At 42.5% G+C, this 21,063-nt stretch overlaps 1 protein-coding gene across 1 annotated transcript; it reads left to right on the top strand.

Moving 5' to 3' along the window:
• Positions 1-448: 448 nt before the first annotated feature.
• Positions 449-6,600, top strand: ARL14EP (ADP ribosylation factor like GTPase 14 effector protein). Its single transcript, XM_018081858.2, has 4 exons — positions 449-529; positions 3,896-4,384; positions 5,295-5,425; positions 6,352-6,600. The coding sequence occupies exons 2-4, from the start codon at positions 3,962-3,964 to the stop codon at positions 6,578-6,580; spliced, it is 783 nt and encodes a 260-aa protein (XP_017937347.1). The 5' UTR covers positions 449-529; positions 3,896-3,961; the 3' UTR covers positions 6,581-6,600.
• The last annotated feature ends 14,463 nt before the right edge of the window (positions 6,601-21,063 follow it).

The following is a 21,063-nucleotide window of genomic DNA, read 5'->3' as shown; positions in this document are numbered from 1 at the left end:
GAAGGCACGGAGATCACTGCTGGAGAGGGCACAGGTCATTCCCGGGGAAGGCAGAGGTCACTCCCGGGGATGGCAGAGGTCATTCCCGGGGAGGGCACCGGTCGTTCCCGAGGAAGGCATGGAGATCACTGCTGGGGAAGGCACAGGTCATTCCCGGGGAAGGCACAGGTCACTGCGGGGGAAGGCAGAGATCATTCCCGGGGAGGGCACGGGTCACTCCCGGGGAAGGCAGAGGTCACTCCCGGGGAAGGCAGAGGTCGCTCCCGGGGAAGGCAGAGGTCGCTCCCGGGGAAGGCAGAGGTCGCTCCCGAGGAAGGCAGAGCTCATTCCCGAGGAGGGCAGGCACCATCCCCACCCCACCGCCCTCACTGCCGCCTCTCCTCCGCCCGCGCCAGGGGCCGCTGCCGCGCCGCCGCCCGCCCGGAAGCGCCGCCATGCCCGAGGGAGGGCGGTTCATGGTCGCCGCCGCCGCCAGCGGGCACGGAGCCCGGGGACGGGGAGCGGGACGGCGGGACCGACCCACGGACAGGTACCGGGGCCGCCCGGGGGGGCAGCGGGAGGGCCGAGGCCGGGGCGTGCCGTGCGAGGCCCCGCGGGGCGTCGGGCCCCGCCTTTCCCTGGGGCTGCTCGTACCGCCGTGTAACCCCCCTTTTCCCTCCATCCCACGTTTCCGCCGGCAGCAGGAAACCCGGGAGGCCCGTGCTGTATCCCCGGCCGGCCGCCCCGAGCCCTCTGCCCCAGGCGGCCGCGGTCGGTGCCGTGAGCGCCGATTATCCGCTCCACAGGTGCAAACGCAAACCTTCGTCTTAGCAGTGTGGGTCGGGGGTTTTTGTTTGTTTATTTGTTTTGTTTGTTTGTTTTGCTTTAAGCTCCTTCCTGTTTCCCCCGAGGAACAGCAGCTGCGTGCCCCTCCCAAGGGCGGGGAAATGCGGTGAGGCTTCCACCAGGAATTTCTGCGGGTGAAGTGGATGAGAGGCCTAACTTTACATCCCCCAGCACGGTGTCATTCGGGCAAACCGGTGTGCCCCGGTGTGCCCTCCCTCAGTTCAGGACAGGGCTTGTCACGCAGTGCAGTCAGCTGTCACAGCAGACACCTGCCCAGGGTAGCATTGCAATAGCTGTTTTTGGGGGGGATTTTTCCTTAGGAGACTAGTTGGGTTTCTTAATAAGGACGTCTTCCAGAAGTTCTGACTTATAATACATCCGGGAATTTTGAAATTCGGGTCATCACTTCTGTGTTGGCCTCGTGTGTTTCAGCCACACAGGCAATCCCCGCCTCGCACGGCGGGAATCAGTCAAAAGTACATGTTGGCACTGAGGTAGGTTTGGTGCATACCCTGTGAGTCTGATAGCTGGCCTTTTAAAAAAGATCTAAAAAAAAATATCATACAAAGTCAGTGCTGCAGTAAAAGTGTATAAATAGGCAAGGGCACTGGAACTTTTATGTAGTAAAACTTAATCAGTGCTCAGCAGACACTGAAAATAAGAATTTTTCTAATTTGATTGATGTCTACTCTTCTTATTTGTATTAGTCAGTGCAGATCTGAAAAGCTCGAAACTTCAGGAGTTAGCTCAGCATACAGAAATTGGAGTGAAGAAATGCTCAGATAGCCTGGTAATTTAGGACTGGATTAGTTCTAGCTCTGAAAATAAAGGATTTTGACCTGAGAAATTAGTGTTAGATATTAGAATACTTAAGTCTTTGTATTTTCAGATCACTTGCAAAAAAAACAGAACCAAGTTTTCATTGTTTTCAGAATGAAACACTCCCTTTTCTGCAGACTCACAGGTTTATAACAATGTGCCTCTACACTTGGAACTCCTTGTGCCTCTATTATCACTGCTTTAATTTAAATGTGAAAGCTGGAGCATTCTTAACAATGGGCTGAGAAAACTTTTATTTAAAAATAATTGCTTGGTTATACTCAGTTCTGTCTCAAATTAGATATAAAATTACACTTCAAGACAAGTTTACTAGCCTGAGTAGAACCCAGCATATCATTTATATTTGCATCACCTAAGTCAGTAGACAATACCATGTCCTATGCAAGACCTTTAAATTACTGCCCGTGGAAATGTGTTGTGTGATTTCTTCAGAAATACACATCTGTTTGAAAAACACTGAAGTATTAAAATCCAAAGTGGATTTCTGCTCCAAAAACCAGTGGCTTCTCAGATTAATTTTAAAAATCCTATGAACTTACTGTTCTCTTTCAAACTCTTGCACTGCTGTGTTCATGTTTCTGTGTATTGGCCAAACTTACACATTTCATGTCATTAGATTGTGCCTGACGCTATTTGCTTTCATTTTATTGAAAGTAGCATCCAAAGACTCTTGTCCATTAGACAAGTGGGTGATACTTTGATTGATTAAAAGGCCATATTACCCTGTTCAGTGGTTAGAACAAATGTGTGTGTGTTGTGGTTTAACCCCAGCTGGCAACTAAACACCACACTCCCCCACAGCAGGGGGAGGATCAGAAGGGTAAAAGTGAGAAAGTTGTGGGTTGACATAAAAACAGCTCAATAATTAAAAGAAACTTTTTAAAAAAATGTTTTAAGGGAAATAAAAGGAAAACCAAAAGAGAGCAGAAAGTAAAACCCAAGAAAAACCAAGCAATGCAAGTGGAAACAATTGCTCACCTCCAGTTGAGCAATACTCAACCATTCCCAGAGCAGTGACCCCTCCCCACCAACCTCCACTTCACTGCAGAGCACAAGGCCATGTGGTCTGGAACGTCACTTGGGATCAGCTGTCCTGGTTCTGGTCCCTCTCAACTTCTTGTGCCCCCTGCCATCCCCTCACTAGTGGGGTGGGAGGCAGAAAAGGCGGTGACACTGTAAGCACTGCTCAGCATTAGCTAAAATATCACCAGGTTATCAGCACTGCTGTGGTCACAAATCCAAAACACAGCCCCATACCATATACTGTGAAGAATTACACTCTCTCCCAGACAAACACAGTACATTGCTTTTTTGTTTTTTCTCTTTTGCAGAGTAGTGTGTGGGTGAACATGAACATCCCAGTTAGGCTGAACTCACTGTACTTAGGGTTCCTGGAGGATTTGAGAGCACAGGATTCCTTTCTTTTGGTAGAAATTTGTTCTTTATGTTGCAGTAGAAAAGAATGTAAGGTGGGCTCAGGCTCTTATGTGTTAGGGCTGGTATTGGATTAGCAACAGACTTTGGCCTGGGTGTGAGACCAGTCTGCAACAGCTCACTTTGTGTTTTGTGCCTGAATTAGTGTTTAAGTAACTGCCCAGTATGTACATCAGACACACACAGCACTCAGCTGCAGGGAGCTGCACACATCTAGAACCACCAATCTTTGTGCACACCCCAGATTGGTTCTTGAAGAGGCTCAGGTTGATTCAGTGTGTTGACTTGCACCTGGTACACAGGGGAGGAACACACAGGAGAGCGGTGCCGGATGGGAATTGCTGACTGACATCAGCCAGCCTGTGCAACCTACCTTCAGCAGCCTTTTCCCCCCCTTAGAAACTACCTGGAAATAGGATAGGTGAGTTTTTTGGCCATCAGCAGTCTTTTCCTGTGGGCAATCTGAACAACTGGTCTAGACTAGCAGGGATTGTGCTAAGAGAGGGGGCCCTGACCAGAGCAGGCTGCTCATACCTTGCTCCCAAATTGTTTTTGTGAAAGTAATGCTGCTAAACATTTTGAATAGATGCTTATTTTAGCTGGGAAAAAGTGCCTCTAAAAGGAAGATGAGGTGCATGGTTTTAATTCCAGAATAAATTTAATGTCTTTTTAAGCTTATCTAGACTAGGAGGCTATAATTTCTTTACATGTTTGTTAAATTACTTAAACCCTATGTGTCAAGCTTATGGGTAAAAGTTTGCAGTGCAAATCTAATTGATTTTAATTCTTCCTCTAGGGTGATCTTCATAGAAACTCCTAAAGAACTCAAAATAAGTGCAATAAGTTGTTCTGAGAAAGTAAAATGGATCCTTGTTCAGTAGGAGTTCAGCTTCAAGCTACCAATGAGTGCCATAAGACCTACTACACCCGTCACACTGGCTTCAAGACTAAACAAGATGTATCTTCATCTGACCTGCTCTTGCTTCAGCTTAGGACTGGAATAACCCTCTCAGAGAACAACACGATCTGCTTCCACCATGCGAAAATTTACATCGAGAGATTCGAAGACTTACAGAAATCGTGTTGTGACCCCTTCAACATACACAGAAAACTGTCCAAGAAAAACTTACGAGCCATCGATATGGATGATGCAGCTTTTCTCAGTGCCAAGTTTGGGAGGCAGTTTGTACCTGGTTGGAAGTTGTGTCCCAAATGTATGCAGATAATAAATGGAAGTGTGGATGTTGAACCCGAAGAGCGACAAAGAAGAAAGCTTGATCCGGACGTACGTATATGGATCAGTTTTCCCATCCCCCCCCTAAGTCCTGCAAGCTGTTGGAATTGGGCTTTGTACAACTACTACATAAAAAATTAATTTTTTTATGATAGAAATAAGAAAGGATTTAGTCTTTTAGATACGGGGGAGTTTACTGTATTTAAACCTTTATTTGGAGGACCTTAAAAGTCCTCTTCTCTAATTAAATATTATGGCCTTTAAAAACCTGAAAAATTTTGTCTACTAGGGTGACTTACAACTCATAAGTTCATGTAAATACCAGACTGCTGCTGGTATTTTAAGCTGTTCTTCAAGTCTTGCAAACAACAAACTGAACACTGCAAAAGTTGTTTCTAGGGATGTCTCTTCAGTTTTAAAAAAAAAAAAAAAAAAAGGCAATTTTTTCTAGCAGTTCATTGCCAAATGAACCTGCATTGAGGTGAATTAGGTGTACTCTGGTTGTGGTGTCTGGGCTGTGAAGGCCACGGTGTTTGGTCAGGGGCAGTAATGAACTGGTGTGGGAGGATAGTGCTGAGCTCAGAATACAGCTGGTGCATTGCTGTACACAGATCATCAGTAGCAGGGGCAACCAAACCAAAGAGCTCCTCCACACATGCCCTGAGCAGAGCAGAACTGCACTCTAGGAACTATTGCACAACTGTATTTTTCAGTTACGTGTCAGTATGATTAGGAGGCTGATAGGAGTGAAATTTGAAAGCATTGATTAGAGCTGCTACTACAGAGCTTGTATTGCTGAGTTCTGAGCCTGGTATAGTTCTCTAGCATAAATATTTTAAGACTTAAGAGTCCTAGGTCAAGAATTCACCTGGGTTATTACAATATCATGGCTTGACTGGACATTTTCTTAAGAATGTAGGTTTGTATTTATAATTAAAGGCCATTTTCTGTCTTTCCTCAGGGACGTACAGCCAAGGCTTTAAAGTCTCTGCAGTTTGCTAATCCAGGGCGACAGACTGAGTTCACTCCTGAGACCAGTAAGAGGGAAAAAAGAAGGCTGCAATCAAAAATTGCAGCATTCAATTCAGACAGGTAATCTGTTTGCTGTATTTACATTATCTTTCATTTCAGAATAAAGTATCCTCTATGGTCAGTGTCTCTGTAGCATTCAGCATTATCTTTGTGGGTCTTTGTGTGTTTATGGGTTGCTAAAGCTCACTCTCATTCTTGAGATAAACAAACCAGAAGATAAAAGGTTGGCATGCAAGCAATATTTCAGGCAATTAGAATATAAACAAGTGTTTGTGAGGCATGACAATACTACACAGATCATAGATGTAGCTATTCATTTATGCATAAGCTAAAATTCTGATGATAGGCTAAATTTGAATATGTTAGACTACACTTAAAATATTGGAGTTATCTTTCAGTAAGCTCAGTAACTACACTTGGTAAACAAAAGTGTGCAGGTTAGGACCTTGCCTTCCTTTTAAAGAACAAAGTTAGCATCCATGTTGGATGCTAACTAGATTAAGTTATAACCTTCTAATGTGATTGATTTAAAAAAAAAAAATCACATTTTTCTAAAGAGGAAAGTTGAACTTTGTTATTTTCCACTAAAACTTTGGACCAGTCTTGTACTAACAGAAGAATGGTAGAAGTTTCAACTTTAAATAGTCGTACAATATTTGTTAAAGCATGCAGTAATTATCACATCAATGCCTTGCCCCTGTTCTCCACCCAAGTTTAAACTCACAAGACAGACACTGGATGTGCTGCTCACCAACTGCACATCGTTTTCCTCTCCATTTGCTGCTTCTGCTTAGCTTGGGCACACAGTGGGAATACAATTAGGGCTGAGAAATGTTGTCAAATACAGTAGGGTAGGTACGTCTTTTAAATTAACAGCGCCGAAACGAACACCTGAACAAAGCAAACTCCCCTCCACAAATTTAGCAGCTTGGCCTCAAAATAAGTGGATTTTGACACGGAAATAACTGTTGTTTTTCGTTATCCAGGCAAGTTATACCAGCCAAGAGCAAAGTCTACGACAGCCAGGGGCTGCTGCTTTACAGTGGGATGGACCTCTGTGACTGCCTGGACGAAGATTGCCTGGGATGTTTCTATACTTGTCCCAAGTGCGGCTCCAACAAGTGTGGGGCGGAATGTCGCTGTGACCGCAAGTGGCTCTACGAGCAGATTGAGATAGAAGGAGGGGAAATAATCAGAAATAAGCATGTTGGTTAGTGCACGTGTGCATTATTTAATCCTGAGTATGTTATTCCATGCTTTGGTTAAACACGGCACATTCATCATTTGGTAATTTAATGAAAGCCGTTGGAATTTGTGACAATCCGCGAGATTAATGTGCTCACTTTCACAATCATTTTCCATGTGATTATGGAGATAATTGTGCATTGCATTCGGGCTTTTTAGTCATCCAGGTAGGATTCTACTGAACAATCACTGTATTTAAACACAAGGTGCTAAATCTTAATGTGATCTACCCTGAGCCCCTCACTGTTGTTTCATGAAATGTACCATCTCCATGTGTCCCTCATTTTTTCCTTCTCCAGATCAGGATCTCATGGGTTTTATCTGTTTTATGTGAAATACTGAAATTTCTCAATTAATTTACATGCAGTATTAATAAAGCTCTCTCCAGTATTAATAGTGAATGCTGCATCTTTACTATAGAGTATCTGATTAATCTGATTAATCCAATCCTGTCCACTTGGAAAGGATTCAAAAGCATTTAAGTGTTCAGATCTCATGCAGGCTACTGGGATTTGAGATCAAGTTGTCCTTATTAATTCAAGCCTCACTGTTAAAATACTGAAATTAAACTGCCAAGGCATTGTAAAATATATTAAAGTATTAATTATGGCACAAAAGTTATTATTTTCTTGGTTTCTGTATAACACAATGAAAATAATTTTGCTCTGTTTGTTATCACTCTGTAATTGGACTGAACTAATAGTCCAACAGCCCTCTACCCTTTCTTTTCCTCTTTTTACTTGTTTTTAAGGTGAAGGTTTATATGCAGCTGAAATAAATTTCTGTTCCCACACCAAGGATATCTAGACTGTTACAAAAAAACCCACAGTCGAATTGAAATTATCTTTAGTTGATACATTATCTGTCCTCAGAGTATTAACCTCTTATGATATAACAAGGTTTATGGAAAAGAGATTTTACAAGTGAAATCTTAGTAATATTGTTATTCTTGCTATTTTTGTTGCATTTTGAATGAATTTCCTATTTCTGTGCTAGACTTGGAAGATCTGCATGTTTTATTTGTCACATTTATTCAAGAATACTGTTAGCTGTTGATTTCTAAAGACTTACTTTGTGAAGTTGTATAATCTCTCTATTTCTTCAGCATATTTTCTTCTCTGGTAAGTGTCATGAACATTGCATCACCAAAATCCAAAGTTGCTTTGAGTTGTACTGACATCTGCTGGTCCTAACAGAGTATAAGCACCAGCTTATACTACATTTTTATTAAATCTGTTATAAAAATAAACAGACTTCCTTTTTGTTTGGTCTGAGTATTGGCTGTTATTCCAATGGATGTCTCCTTGGCCCTGTATTCCAGCCACATTTATCACAAGAAACATGATGGGAGTTTTAGGGAGGGCCACACACCACACTTTTCTAGATGGCAGCACCACAACTGACTAATAGCCATGGTTTCCCTTACATGCCAGTGGCATTTAATACATTTTACTTTGTTGAGTACAGAGCATGGTTATCCTGACACAGCAATTCATCTTGTGCACTTGACCCATGTTTGGAACTGCTTCATCTCTCAAGCAACTTTTTGAAATAGGTGAAAGTATAAATAAATAACCTCCCTGAATGTGGGAGGGTAAAAACTGGTCCAGTCTTGTCACTTATGTGTATTTATTATTATTTTTAATTAGACCAGAGTCAGCAGCACCCATTCTTAATGAACTTAACAGCTTTCCAAGTATGTGATGAATATAACTTAACACTTAAAGTCCACAGCTAGATTTTGGATTCAGGAATTACCAGTAACTTAAGTTGCCTAGAGCATCAGGGGAGGTTTAGATTGGATATTAGGAAAAGGTTCTTCCCCCAGAGGGTGGTTGGGCACTGGAACAGGCTCCCCAGGGCAGTGATCACAGCACCAAACCTGACAAGAGTTCAAGAAGTGTTTGGACAACACTCTCAGACTCTTGAGGATGGTGCTGTGCAGGGCCAAGAGTTGGACTTGATGATCCTTGTGGGTCCCTTCCAACTCAGCATATTCTGTGATTCTGTGATCCTGTTATTAGAACTATGTTTCTCCAGCCCCACTGAGTCTCTGCAAAGTTGGTATATCCAGTCCCTCGTTTTACAGGTGCAATAGCAACGAATATTTTCCCAAATAAATCACTCAGCTTGTTTCCTAACAAAATGCATAGGACTGTTGTTTGACTAAAAACCTGGGTCAAGTACTGGGTACTGTTGATTATTATCGTGGCTACAGGACACATAGGGGTTTTTTTTCCTAGTAAAAAGCCCAACTTTTTGGTTTGGGCTGTTCACTTACCTTCCTAACATATTTAGGGCATTTCCATTTAGCTGCATTTCTCTATCATGCCTAGGCTGTAGTGTGTAATTAAGTTCAGTAGTGTGGTTTTATACAGTTCCACGTGCCCCTCATCTATTTTTCTGTTAAAAGACATTGTTGCAAGTCAAGCTTTGCCATCATGCTAGATTTTAAAATGCTTACAGCTGTGAATTTCTTCAGGTTTTTTTTCTCTATATTTTTATAAACACCACACAAGCTATTATCATCTAAAGTGATTGCACATGGCTCCCAGTAGCATGTGTACTTCCCCATCTTTCAGAATTACTCTGCAACTAAGCCTGTTAAACAACTGATTTCCATGCCATCCAATAATTCAGGCCTCATGACCACTTTAAACTCTGCATGCAGTGAAGAGAAAAGCCAACTGCAGGTACACCTCAGTGGCCGTGTTAGAACTTTCCTTTTGGTATTGACTGCAAAAATGGTTGCCTAGACAAAGTTTACATATTTAAAAGGCAAAAATCAATGACAGTGAAAGCCTCTGGTTTGTGAATAATACATATCCCGTGGGTCAATTTGAGTTTATTGAACAGAAGCTCCAGAATTGTGATCTTGTGAGTTCAGTGTTAAGGATTGTTTTGGTTTCTTTCTCACACAGAGCAAATTTCACATCAAGTTTAGAAAATAGCCAAATTTACCTCTTCTAAAGTCAGCAAGGGTTCTTCTGTGGATCTTGTGCTACCACACAACCCTGTGGTCATACCCAAGACAGGATGTGCCCTTTTGTGGAGCTGAAAGTCTAAAACCAATTAAATAACCCCTGGGATTATTTTTGTTTAATACTCAACAATATAGTACAGCCAAGTAATTAACTCAGAGAGGGTTTATATTAACATTTTCAGCATTATGCTACAAAAAGGCATTTATCTTTGGGAGATACATTATAACCTTAACCAAATTTGTGCTTTGTCTTTTAATTAATTAAAATCATAAGTTTACTAACTAACATAAGGCAGCTCCTAACTTTTTGATCTTTTGGCTGACTATTCAAGACATAAGAAACAGCAAAAAGTGGACAGACCTACACAAAAAAAATATGATTTTATAAATCCAGGAGTCAGAATTGAAGCTTCTATGAGAAAAGAAGAAAACTATTAAGGTGACCAAATAATTTTTTACTTATTTTAGACCTGTTTTTATGTTCTTTTTAGCCTTTTCTTGTAGGCATTACCCATATTAGCCACAATGGGCCAACAGACAACTGCACAAAAGCTCTCACTGAAACCCCATAGTGACAATACTACACAGAGGTGTTCTGTCACTTCTTGAGTGGCAGAAACATTCCAGCTTGCTGGGATCAGCATTAAGGCCTTGGAGTTCTCAGTCTCACGAAAAAGCATAAACAATTTCCAGTTTTAATTTTGTTTTCCCCTAAGGTTAGAGTTACATTTTTTTGTCATATTTATGTCTCAGTAAATGCAGTTTTGGCATTTTTCAACTGATCTCGCAGTGGAATATGGGATGTACTGACATGCAGTAGCTTGTCCCTCACGGTCCAGATATTTTTCCCCAATATTTTTAAGTTTAGCAAACATTCTGAAATTTTTATTCACCTTTATATTGACTTCTAACCAGTTAATATCATACTAGTGACAACTTATTTAAACAGGCAAAACACTTCTCTCCAAGTTATACGTGCTTTTAAATCATATTATTACTAGAGGAACAGTTTATTAAAATTATTATATTTGAAGATCTTTAATTACAAGTTGGGTCTAATATTCAGCAATGTGGAAGCCATAACCAGAACTATTTCTGTTATTCAGTCACTGAAATTAGATTCCAAATCTAGTTTCCAAACACATATTAAAAATCATTGTGGGGAGGTGCGAACGGTTGCAATTAAACTATGCAGTTCACTCTTTGCAGGAGTTGTGTTCAAAACCCGGTATCCTGCTCTGAAAGAGGGGATTTTACATTTTCCAAGTTCTTGGTACCCAGCAGAGGGCATCAGCTCACTGCAAATGTGGCCCTGAGCTTCTCCGGGCTGCACTCGGGGAAAGATGCAGCCCCAGAACGGGAGGATTTCATTGACAGACTGAGAAATTAAACCCGGGACAGGAGAAGTATCACCCAAATCCATGAGGCTGCGATAGAGCAGACTCAACTACAAGATTAACACTTCAGAGAAGATGACTTGCTTATGGGACTTTATAAGAGCTTCACACCAGCCCCCCAAATATCTCGGTGACTCCTAGTTGTTTAAGAGGAGAGCAACACAATTTTCGCAGGTACATTTGCATTTTGCTGTGAAACCTTGGTTCGGAGCTCCTGCCTGAGCATTCCCTCAGAAATTCAGTATTGGGCAGCCAAGAAACCCCCTTCCCTGCAGGGCCCTGCACTGATTAGCAGGGACCTTCCTGGCATCCACAGTGGTGCTGCTGCCAGTGTTTGGCAGTATTTTAGCAGAGTAGCTACAACAGTAGCCAGAAGCAGCCTAGCATGAGGTGTGTTGGGTGAGGAAAAGTCAAGAGAGGTAGCTGGGGATGGGGAGTTTCCCTGGTTTTCCCACCGTGACTGAGTGGTGAGAAAGTTGCACTAATTCTTCTCTTCTTCCCCCAACTTCCTTTGGTAGCCCTTCACCTGTGCTCGCCAGCAAATTAAATCTGTATCACACACTAAATGACCTCCTTTTCTAAGCTCTAGTTTGGACATTATTAACGATTAGATTACAATAAGCTCAGTTCTCCATCTCACCCACAGGTGTCAGCATTATCTGCTACAACCTCCAGAGAGTAAACAGAGAGTCCGTGCAGAGTCCCGGACTGCAACCAGAAGTAAAAGCAATTCTCTTCTATCATCTTCTGATTTTGTCCTTGGTATTCTTCCATTTGTTCTTGCATTTTAACTGATAGCTCTACCTATTTTAAATTGATCATTTCAGCTACTGAATTAGTACCATGAAGAAGACAACATTATTTAACATAATAAAATAATATATATATATTTATATATTTATCAGCAAGCATCAGCTGCACAACCTAGGTAAACTGCTTACCAGGACCATCAGAATTTAACTCCTCACAGAGAAATCACTGGGAATTCAAAGACCCTGATCCATTCACAGCTTTTAAGACCTCTCAAGTCATCTGAGAAACTGAAACTAAAGAACCCATTGACACAACTACTTTGCTTAGAGGTAGAAAATCAGATTTTACTAACTTTCAGTAAAATAAGTTTTCTTAATTCAGTATTTCATTTTCTATTTAATTCTTCATAAGAGTACCTGATAATCCAGATGAAAATGAGTTTTCTTCTAACTTCAACTATTTTCTGCTGTACATTTGTAGCATAAAACCAAGACCAAATCAACCAAAAATCCTCACCATCAAGCCTCCAAGCTGCTCCTTTCCACCTGTTTTATAACAGGTGACTTCCTTGTCAGCTTTCAATCAGATGGGCTGATTCAATGTTCCTGAAACTTTTTTCTGACCAGCTCTTCTCAATAATTATTAATTAGAGGTGATTATATTTTGGCTTAGTTTTGTTATCTTCGTGCTGCTTCCTGGGAATTTCAGTTCAACCTCTAAGAAAAGAGAAAAATCAGAGTGATTACTCTGTTAAATACACCTGCCCAAGCTCCTTAAAGTTGTTCAGGCTCCTCATAGCAGCACGGAGGGAGCCCCAAATCTCACTGCACTGTTCCATGTCTCAGTAGTGAGCTCCTCCTAACAGTCCTGGTGACTTGAGTGAAATGTCTTAGGGGGGTAAGCAAGCCAAGCAACCATGTGGGTTCTGCCCAGGTGAAATGTGGCATCAAAAAAATGCTGGAACTGACAGAACTGTTTGGACAAAGAGACCATTCACCTCACTGGAAACAGGAGTGGAGATTGTGACTGGTGTCCTATGGTCCTAGGAAGCCACTGCAGAAGGCAGCTGTGGAGCAACCATCAGTGTACACCTAAAATAAAATCACATTCTGTTGTTGGATGCCCACAGCAAAATGTTGGGTCGCCTTTACAGGATTGTCCCCTAAATATCTAGAGAAGCCTGAAGTCTCTATGAAACGCCTGGATCTGAACTCAAATATTTGGGTTTCCCTTTGGAGTTCAGAATCAGGACAGGGGACAGAGCAGCCAGACATGCAGAAGTCGAACAGATGGCTTTTCATGCACTTTCTGTTGGATGTAGTCACTATAAACTAACTGGGTTGAAAGCACAGTAACTGACACTAATCAAAATTGGTTATATCTCTAAGCAAACCAAGAATTTTATTTTTTAAGAGGCTTTTTCCCCACTGTGTTGTGGATTTGGGTTTGCTTTTATCAAAAACCTCAGAAAGGTCAAATTTATCCTGATTTATCCTTATGACTCCCCCGTGTTAATTCCTTGTCTGTGAACTGATGACTTTTTGAAGTAAAATATTGGGCTAGACCTGGTTTGGAGCAAATGAGGATGCAGGGCCACTGACAAGGGACATCCATCGTAGGAGTTGCTGCAGAAGATGTCTGGAATTTCTTCTCCTCCACAGAGACTGAGCTGCAACATGCAGCTCTACATGCCCACACTCCATCCCAACCAGGCACCTCCAACCCAAACTGGGGTAACAGGGTTTTCCTCATGTACTCTCTGAGCACATACTGATTCCTTAGTTTTAAGTAACACTTTTGCTGCAGAATGGCAGAACCTAACTCACCAACATTGTACCTGTAACTTATTTAATTTTAATCTGCATAGTGCTCCAAATGGCCCCAGGCTGATTTAGGACTCAGTAACACGTAGGACTGTAAATGCAGCTGGTCCCACCAAACTAGTTGGAGCTCACCTCTCAGAAATACCAGGTGCAAGTGATGTGGTCTGTGTTGCCACTGATCCAACTGGATTTGTTTGAATCTGCCCAAGAATGAAGAAGTAAGTGGGCTTTTCTCCCTAAGTGTGCATTCTGTCCTGTGGGGTGTGAGCAAAGGGGACCTGCATTTCATTGACTTGTATTGGCCTTAGCAATTATTCAATAGTTAACTGGAAGGCTGGAAATTATCCTTCTGCATCTTCTGCTTCGATGTGCTTTGAAAGGCCCATTCATCACCCAGTTACAGGTGGTACCCAGCTCAGTACTGAGACACTGCCATGTGGAACAGAGAGAGCTTCTGGAGGAGTGGAGCTGTAGCTCTTTCCCCCTTTGCATCTCTCCTTCCCTCTGACTCCACTAATTTCACTATTTTATTTTTCCCATCCAGCACTAGTTGGTGATGCTTCTCACATGTCAGAAATTGCTACTGACATTTCAATTTTGCTTTATTTTTCTCCTGTCTTTGATAGCATTATAGAGAACACTTATATTTGAATAAAAAGCAAATAATGCATGTCAGAGTATGCATCAGGGAACGTCAAATTGTTTTTTTCCAATTACAAGTCTATTTCAAATAGGGTAATGCAATTAAAGGATAATTGCTAGAAGTGCAAAGCCAAGGTTATGATCAGAAATGGTTACCCTTTCACTTCGAAGGCCTGTCTTACTAAATAAAACATTCCTGTGGGGCAAGTTACTCCTCGTATCTGCAGGTATCCAGAAGCAACTACATGTCTGGCACTACAAATAGAGTGGCTCTTTGTGTATAAATTGCCATGCTAGGAAAGGGGACAAATCACTGATTAATAATGCTATAAATTCACTTCAGGACAGGATATTAATTAGTAATATATTAGTAGTGTTTAAAAAGCAGTATCATAACAAGCCTTTAAATAGTAGTCATGGTGAAGTGCTAATACTTAGCACTGGGCTGCAGTTTGAGTTCTGTTTTCTTTGATGAACTATCAGCAACAAAATAAAGAAGAAAAATAATTAGGTTGTTCTCAATGGTTTGCTCACTGAGCATGTTATCTTGGCACTCCAGGGCAGCCCTGCCAAGGGCCAGGGGATGTTGTCCCCACAGCAGGAGGGGTTTGGTGTGGTGGGTGAGCTGCAGAGCAAAGCTGTGGGTCTGTGGGTGGACTCTCAGTCAACAGCAGGTGCAGCAACCTCCTGCTGCCACAGATGGGTCCAGTGACCCAGAACACCTGGCACTGGTGGTGTGGCTCTAGGTTTTCATCTCTGTGACCTGGACCAAATCTGAACTAAACAAATACATGCGTACTGCATCCCCAGGGGGCCCTTCAGCTGCCTGCAGGAACACATTCCCCTTCCTTTCAAATGGCAAAGGTGCACTTCAGCCTGAAACACTGCCAGAGGCACCTGGCAAAGCCACACCTCAGCCTGAGACACTGCCAGAGGGAGCACCCACCTTCCTGCATCCTCCTGTGCTGAAGCACAGCAGAGATGGAGCCATCGGGACCAGCCTAGAGAGGGATTTTGGGATATCCCCTCATCTTTGGAGGGGGTTTCCTTCCCCCTGCAGTTCGGCTCTCTCATATAAGGAGCGTTGTGGGGAGCCAGAAGTTTTCAAAAGCTTAGGATTCCTCTTTCAGAGCTGCCTTTGCCCCTGTGTGGAGAAGCACAGTGATGCTGTTCCCTGGCTCATCTCGAGGGCCATTCAGTGGGAAGCCAGGCAAAGGAGGAGCCCAGTTGTGCCAGCTGTGTGACCCACACGGAGCTAAAAGTGATTTTCCCGTGACATGAGCATACATCACTAACTAGCACGAAGCACTAATTAGCACTGCCCTTTGTCAGCCCCCCGTGTCACTGCTGGTGCCCGGGGGAATGGGGCTTTTTTCTTCACTTAGCTCAGGGAAGGCTAAGGGGGGATCTAAAAGTAGCTGATGACTGTGGGAAGGGTATTTATAAAGGCTAGGGCGCTTCAAACTTTATTCAGATAAAGTCATGGACTTCCACCCTTTAAAAGCCCAAAACTGCTGGGAAAACCTGCCTTTCTTCAGAAGCCTGTCCGATATAATGCTCCCGTGTCACAAATCATTAGTAAGGTTTTGCCATTCTGTTTTATTTAAGTGCATGAAATAAACCAGCAATCCTTTATTATTAACTGCTTTATTGGACTGGTAATAGTGCCTAAAATGGGCCAGGACTCCCGTTTCCTCCACTTGGAACCGCTATTTGCTGTGAGAGCACGTGTTCTCATTTTCTGCAAGAGTTTCAGTGGGATGGTGACTGAGTCTTGATCCCGTGTTGTTTGTCTTCAACTTTCTTATGGAGGTGGCTGACAGGTAGTGCAAACTACCTGATAACTGCATCATGGGAACAAGCCTTATTTTAGTAAATGTTCCAAGGCAGTGACAACACTTGGGTGAAAATGCAGTGCTTGTGACTGAGCACCCTGGCTTTCCTCTGCTGGGCCCCACAAACTCATGATGTCTCTTCAGGAACAAGCCAAGCCCCACGGAGCTACACACCTAAAATACACTGAGGAGGTTTATCCCCTTTGTACTTCCCTAATGAGAAACCAGAAGGTGAAGCTGGACATATAGAGAATTTGTTTCATAACATTAATGTTTTAAACAAATATTATAGTAACAACAACAAATCTTCATACATATTTATAGTGTTGATTAAGTGATAAAACAGTTTATTTCTCGTGTCAGCCTTACTTTCAGGATGGTTTTTCTACCTGTATCCCACTGTAACTGAGGCAGACAAAAATGCTTCTCTATGTACAAACTAGGGAAATGGGGCAGAAAAGCAGACCAGGAAACACTGATACCTAAGGAGCAAACAAATAGTGGAAAAGAAGCAGAGTTGAAGCATTTTTTTTGTTCCCTGGAGATATTTCCCTATCTCAATAATTGGAGGAATAATAAGTAAATAAATATGTCTTATTTAACTGTGTTGTTGTTGCTGGAGTCCTTTGTCTGTAGTGTAGTCAGAAAAAACTTTTGGATTGATCTGGAGTGCACAAGCCTATTTTCTATTAAAGTGTATTAATGCCAGGTTCTGTGCAATTAGTGAAAAGTCAATTCCCATTACTAGTTAACATTATTGAGTATCTGCTTTCTTCTATAAAAAGCTATGTCCAGCATAAAGACAATAAATCGATAAGCAGCCACTTTCTAAATCTATTCTGTCTCCTCCAAAAATGCAGAGAGTGCTGCCATTTAGAAGTCAGAATGGATTTAGAAGAAAACATCCCCTGCAACTCTGTTCTTCTTTGAAAAAGCCTTTGCTCCTTTCTAAGAGCTGTACAAGTGCAAACTGGTGTTTGTTAAAATCTTTACATTCATTTAGCAGCATCAGAGCCTGAGCTGGCAGAAATCCTCCATGGAGTTAAGTCGTCTCACATGTCTGAATCATACACATGCATTATGATTTTCTTTACTGTGAGGGTGGTGAGGAGCTGGAACAGGCTGCCCACAGAAGTTGTGGATGCCCCATCCCTGGAAGTGTTTAAGGCCAGGTTGGATGGGGCTCTGAGCAAAGTGATCTAGTGGAAGATGTCCCTGCCCACTGTAGGAGAGTTGGAACTAGGTGATCTTTAAGGTCCCTTTCAACCCAAACCATTTTATGATTCTATGATTCTATAATTCTACAATCCAGCAGCTTCTGAAAGTGCCAGGCTGAACCTGGGACAGACTTTGGAGGTGTCTGACAGATTCCAACAACAACCCTGTTGACCAGGCAGCTCTGTCAGGCTGCAGAGTCCCACCTCACTCTTATGAAGAGCAACCATTTCTCCTTTAGCAGTGGAAGGTCTGCAATTCCTTACCACTGTCACCTGGGATTGCATATTTGCCATGCTAATTCCACAGGTAATAATTACTTTCTGGTAGAACTTCATCTTCTGTTGTAGGACTTGCTGGAAGAGCTGCCCAGGTGGCAGATTTGGATTCTCCTTGGATTAACAGTACATAGTAAGGACTTGGGATGCTGCCTTTTCAGTGGTCATGGAAAGTAATTGTGTCTAGCCATGACAGCAGGGACTTCTGAGTGCAAGGAGCACCTGAATGATTAGCTAAAAATAAGATAGGGAGAAGTGGCAAAGGTCTGTTTAGTGCCTTTTTAAGCTTCTATGTACAGGTTTCAGGTCTGGTTAACCCCCCAATAAATAAGGAACATGATTTGAAATTAACAAAAAAATAACTAAAACGAGGTGAAAAAACTAGTTCTTTTTGGGTAAGAAAAATGCAAGCAGAGCAAGAACTGCGGGGAAGAGTGAAAGAAGATTTATTGTTCTGCTCCTGAGGTTTCTTTGGGTTAGTATTGGTTTTCACTTTCACCATGGATCTGCAAAAACCCAAAGGCTGCTGCTCAAAAGTGGATAAAAGGCAACTAAAAGGCAGATGCTGTCAGTAGCCTTTTTTGTTGTTAATGGCACCTGCAGAAGCAGGGGGAAAGGAAAGACTGGTGGCAGAAGAAGCCAAAGATTGCTAAAGGATAGAAAATATATTTCCCTTCTTTCTTTACAGAGAAGCAGGGAAATAAAGCTGCTCTGCCTGTTTTAATGATCATTTGCTAAACATCTAAGCAGCTGAGTTGTTAGTCAGAATGAATGTAAATGAAATTCAGACATAGACAAGGCTATTTGTAGAAATTTGATTTTTATAGACACATTGGCAGTACTTTTTCCCCAGAAGTATTACATTTTGATTTAGCTGAGGAAAAGAAATTATATTATGTGATTTAATTACATGATCGTGACTCACACTTTGTTACAAATACTGAGTGGTGAAAATGGAAGCAAAATGCAAGCTATCTGGTAGGTAAATATGTTCTTTTAAACTGTTGACTGAATTTGAATAATGAATAAATTGGAGGAAATGGCAATCTGCTTGTGGAAGCTCCAGAAAAATAAAAAAGGGCTAAGCTCATAAGGTAAATTATTAATGTTGGTATATTCGCTTTGCTCCAGTTATTTGTAACATAGGAAACGTGATTTGTGTGTATGTGCCATTTTAATATTAACTCAGTTGCCAGCTCAGATCTAAAATAACGAGACAGATCCAAGTCTTTAATTTCCAGAGAAGCATTTTTAATACAAGTGAAATCAATGTGGTAAAACATTCTGCCCAAAGAAAGGCCGAAAACTGAGTTTTGGGAGGTTTTCTTCACCTGAGGTGTGACAGGCACATGCACACATGGAAGTTGCTCAGTAAGAGGATGACGACATGTGCTTTCACTTCTGAGTTCAGCTGCATGCTGTGATCTTATCTGCAGCAAGTTTGATCAGGAGCAACTGCAACAGTATAAACAAGAGTAAAAAAACCCATTGGATACATAGACACAGCTGTGTAGAGCTGCAGGGCCCGAGAGTTACTGAGTAAGAGCTAACATCCTTGGTGGGATGCTGTTGGGGAAGCCTGCATGCCAGCAGGAATGTTGCACAACCACCCTTCTTTCCACTTCCAGCCCTTCCTTACTACTCATAAATACACATTTCCATTCTCCCTTTTTACACTACCTATAAATAAGTTCAATTGCAAGTGCAGGACTAAAATTCTATTAAAGGGAGTTGTAAATTGCAGCTATATTTTTAGATGTGTTTTGTTAATTTTAGATTTGAGCGTTTCATTAATTTGGCCGCAATGTTTCTCAGAAACACTGTGATTTTAGTACCTGCAGGTGGTAACTGTGGGATAACTCTGGGCTCTGAAGCCTTATATTATACCCCAGCAGACAGACAGACCCACTGTCACTTTTCAGGCCTCGCTTTGCCAAAGCACTTCAGCCTGAGAGGGATCATCTCCGGGACTGAGAAGGTTGTCCGGAGCTTCCCAGATCCAGCTAAATCCTGATGCCCATGAACACAAGCACGGCAGAAAAGCGGGCGACCTCCTCACACAGCTTTGCCTATGGATTTAGGAGTGCTCAGGGCAAGGTCCTGCCTCCCAGCCTCCACTGAGCTCCTGCTCACGGTCCCAACGTGACTGGGAGCCCCTGTGCTGACTCCAGGGGGGCCACTGGAACACCACCCGAATTGGCTGCGGCGCCTCTCGAGAACACCACCAGAGGGCTTGAGTCCGCACTGGCTCCATCCCACGGTTCTCATCAAACACCCACGGTCCTTGTGAGAGGGACCCTGACACCAACGTGCAGCCAAGGTGCGTTTGAGGTTCCTAATGCTAACTCAGGAAATGCTGACGGTCTTAAAGGCCATCTCAGCAGGAGAGGACCTAGATTATGCTAGGTTCTCTCCTCCTGTTTAGGACCTAAAATGGGTCCTGTTCGTGTTTCCATGCAAAAAATCATTGAAATTGTCTTGGGGATCAAAGGGAAATGACAGATTGGGGCTCATCTGGCTTTGAAGCTGCTTAAAACAAGGAGGGAATCCCCTTATTTTAAAAGGATGGCAAAATTTCTTTTGAAGGTAATGTCCTAGAAAGCTGGGGAGACCCCTCAAGAGAGCAGATCTCCTCTCAAGGCTCCCCTTGTATCCTTGGGCAGCTGCAGTTCCCTCTCTCCCATCTCTGCTCATTTGTGCCTGGTGCATTTATATCAGAAAGAGAAGACTGACTTGGTGAGCAGGCTCACTCCACAGGCTGCCTGAGCTCCCCATGCCCCTGGTGAGCAGCATTCCTATGAACAGGAAAGATCACCATTCTTTCAGCCCTTCTGTGCTCAGCCCATTGAAGGAGAAACTGGAGCCTCAGTGAGGTCAAGTTCACTTGTGGCCTTTTCAGAGAAATCTGCAGTGTGGCCTTGCTCCAGGTGTGAATGAGCATAATGCACATGGGAGGCAAATTTGGTGGTAAGAAAAGCTTGGACCCATCCTTATCCACTGCAAATATGCACTGGGCTTTTGGCTTTTGAGTGATGGGAAATACAAAGCATTGAATATAAGCAAGCAAGCACCTTGCCATAGAGGATTATTTTAGGGCAGTATGGTCTCGTGATGACTAGTAATGGCATGAGAATGAAATAATACTCATCTGCTCCAAAATCTGCTCTCCCAGTGACATATATAGCAGAAACAATAGCAGGAGTTGGCTTTTTCTTTTTTTTTTTTTTCCCAGCTTGTTCATAGCTTGTGCCAAATTCCCTGGAAGGATCATCTACAAGTTACAACACATGAAAATAAGAGCGCTGTCAGGCAAAATTCAGGTCTTATAATCACACCACGTAAGGATAGCAGCTCAGGTGGGGTCCCATCCAGATAAAAATGTCTCTTTATTTAACTCAAAGGGTGCTGGACCAGAGGTGAAATCACTGTGGAGTTTGGTCCAGCATCTTTCTTCTTTATAAGACTGTAGATTGTCTTCAGATATGCAGCTTGTGTTGTCTTGGGGTGGATCCAGCTTTCACAGTGAG

The sequence above is a fragment of the Manacus vitellinus genome, unplaced genomic scaffold (assembly GCF_001715985.3).
Source record: "Manacus vitellinus isolate BGI_N305 unplaced genomic scaffold, ASM171598v3 scaffold_57_pilon, whole genome shotgun sequence".
In the NCBI taxonomy this organism is placed as follows: Eukaryota; Metazoa; Chordata; class Aves; order Passeriformes; family Pipridae; genus Manacus; species Manacus vitellinus.
This window is presented reverse-complemented; position numbering and strand designations above follow the sequence as displayed.

Bases quoted from the DNA above. Each gene is read 5' to 3' on its own strand.
- ARL14EP (XM_018081858.2), top strand. From the start codon at position 3,962: ATGGATCCTTGTTCAGTAGGAGTTCAGCTTCAAGCTACCAATGAGTGC. The intron at 4,385-5,294 runs GTACGTATATGG...GTCTTTCCTCAG, and splicing joins GAAGAAAGCTTGATCCGGAC to GGACGTACAGCCAAGGCTTT. The intron at 5,426-6,351 runs GTAATCTGTTTG...TTCGTTATCCAG, and splicing joins GCAGCATTCAATTCAGACAG to GCAAGTTATACCAGCCAAGA.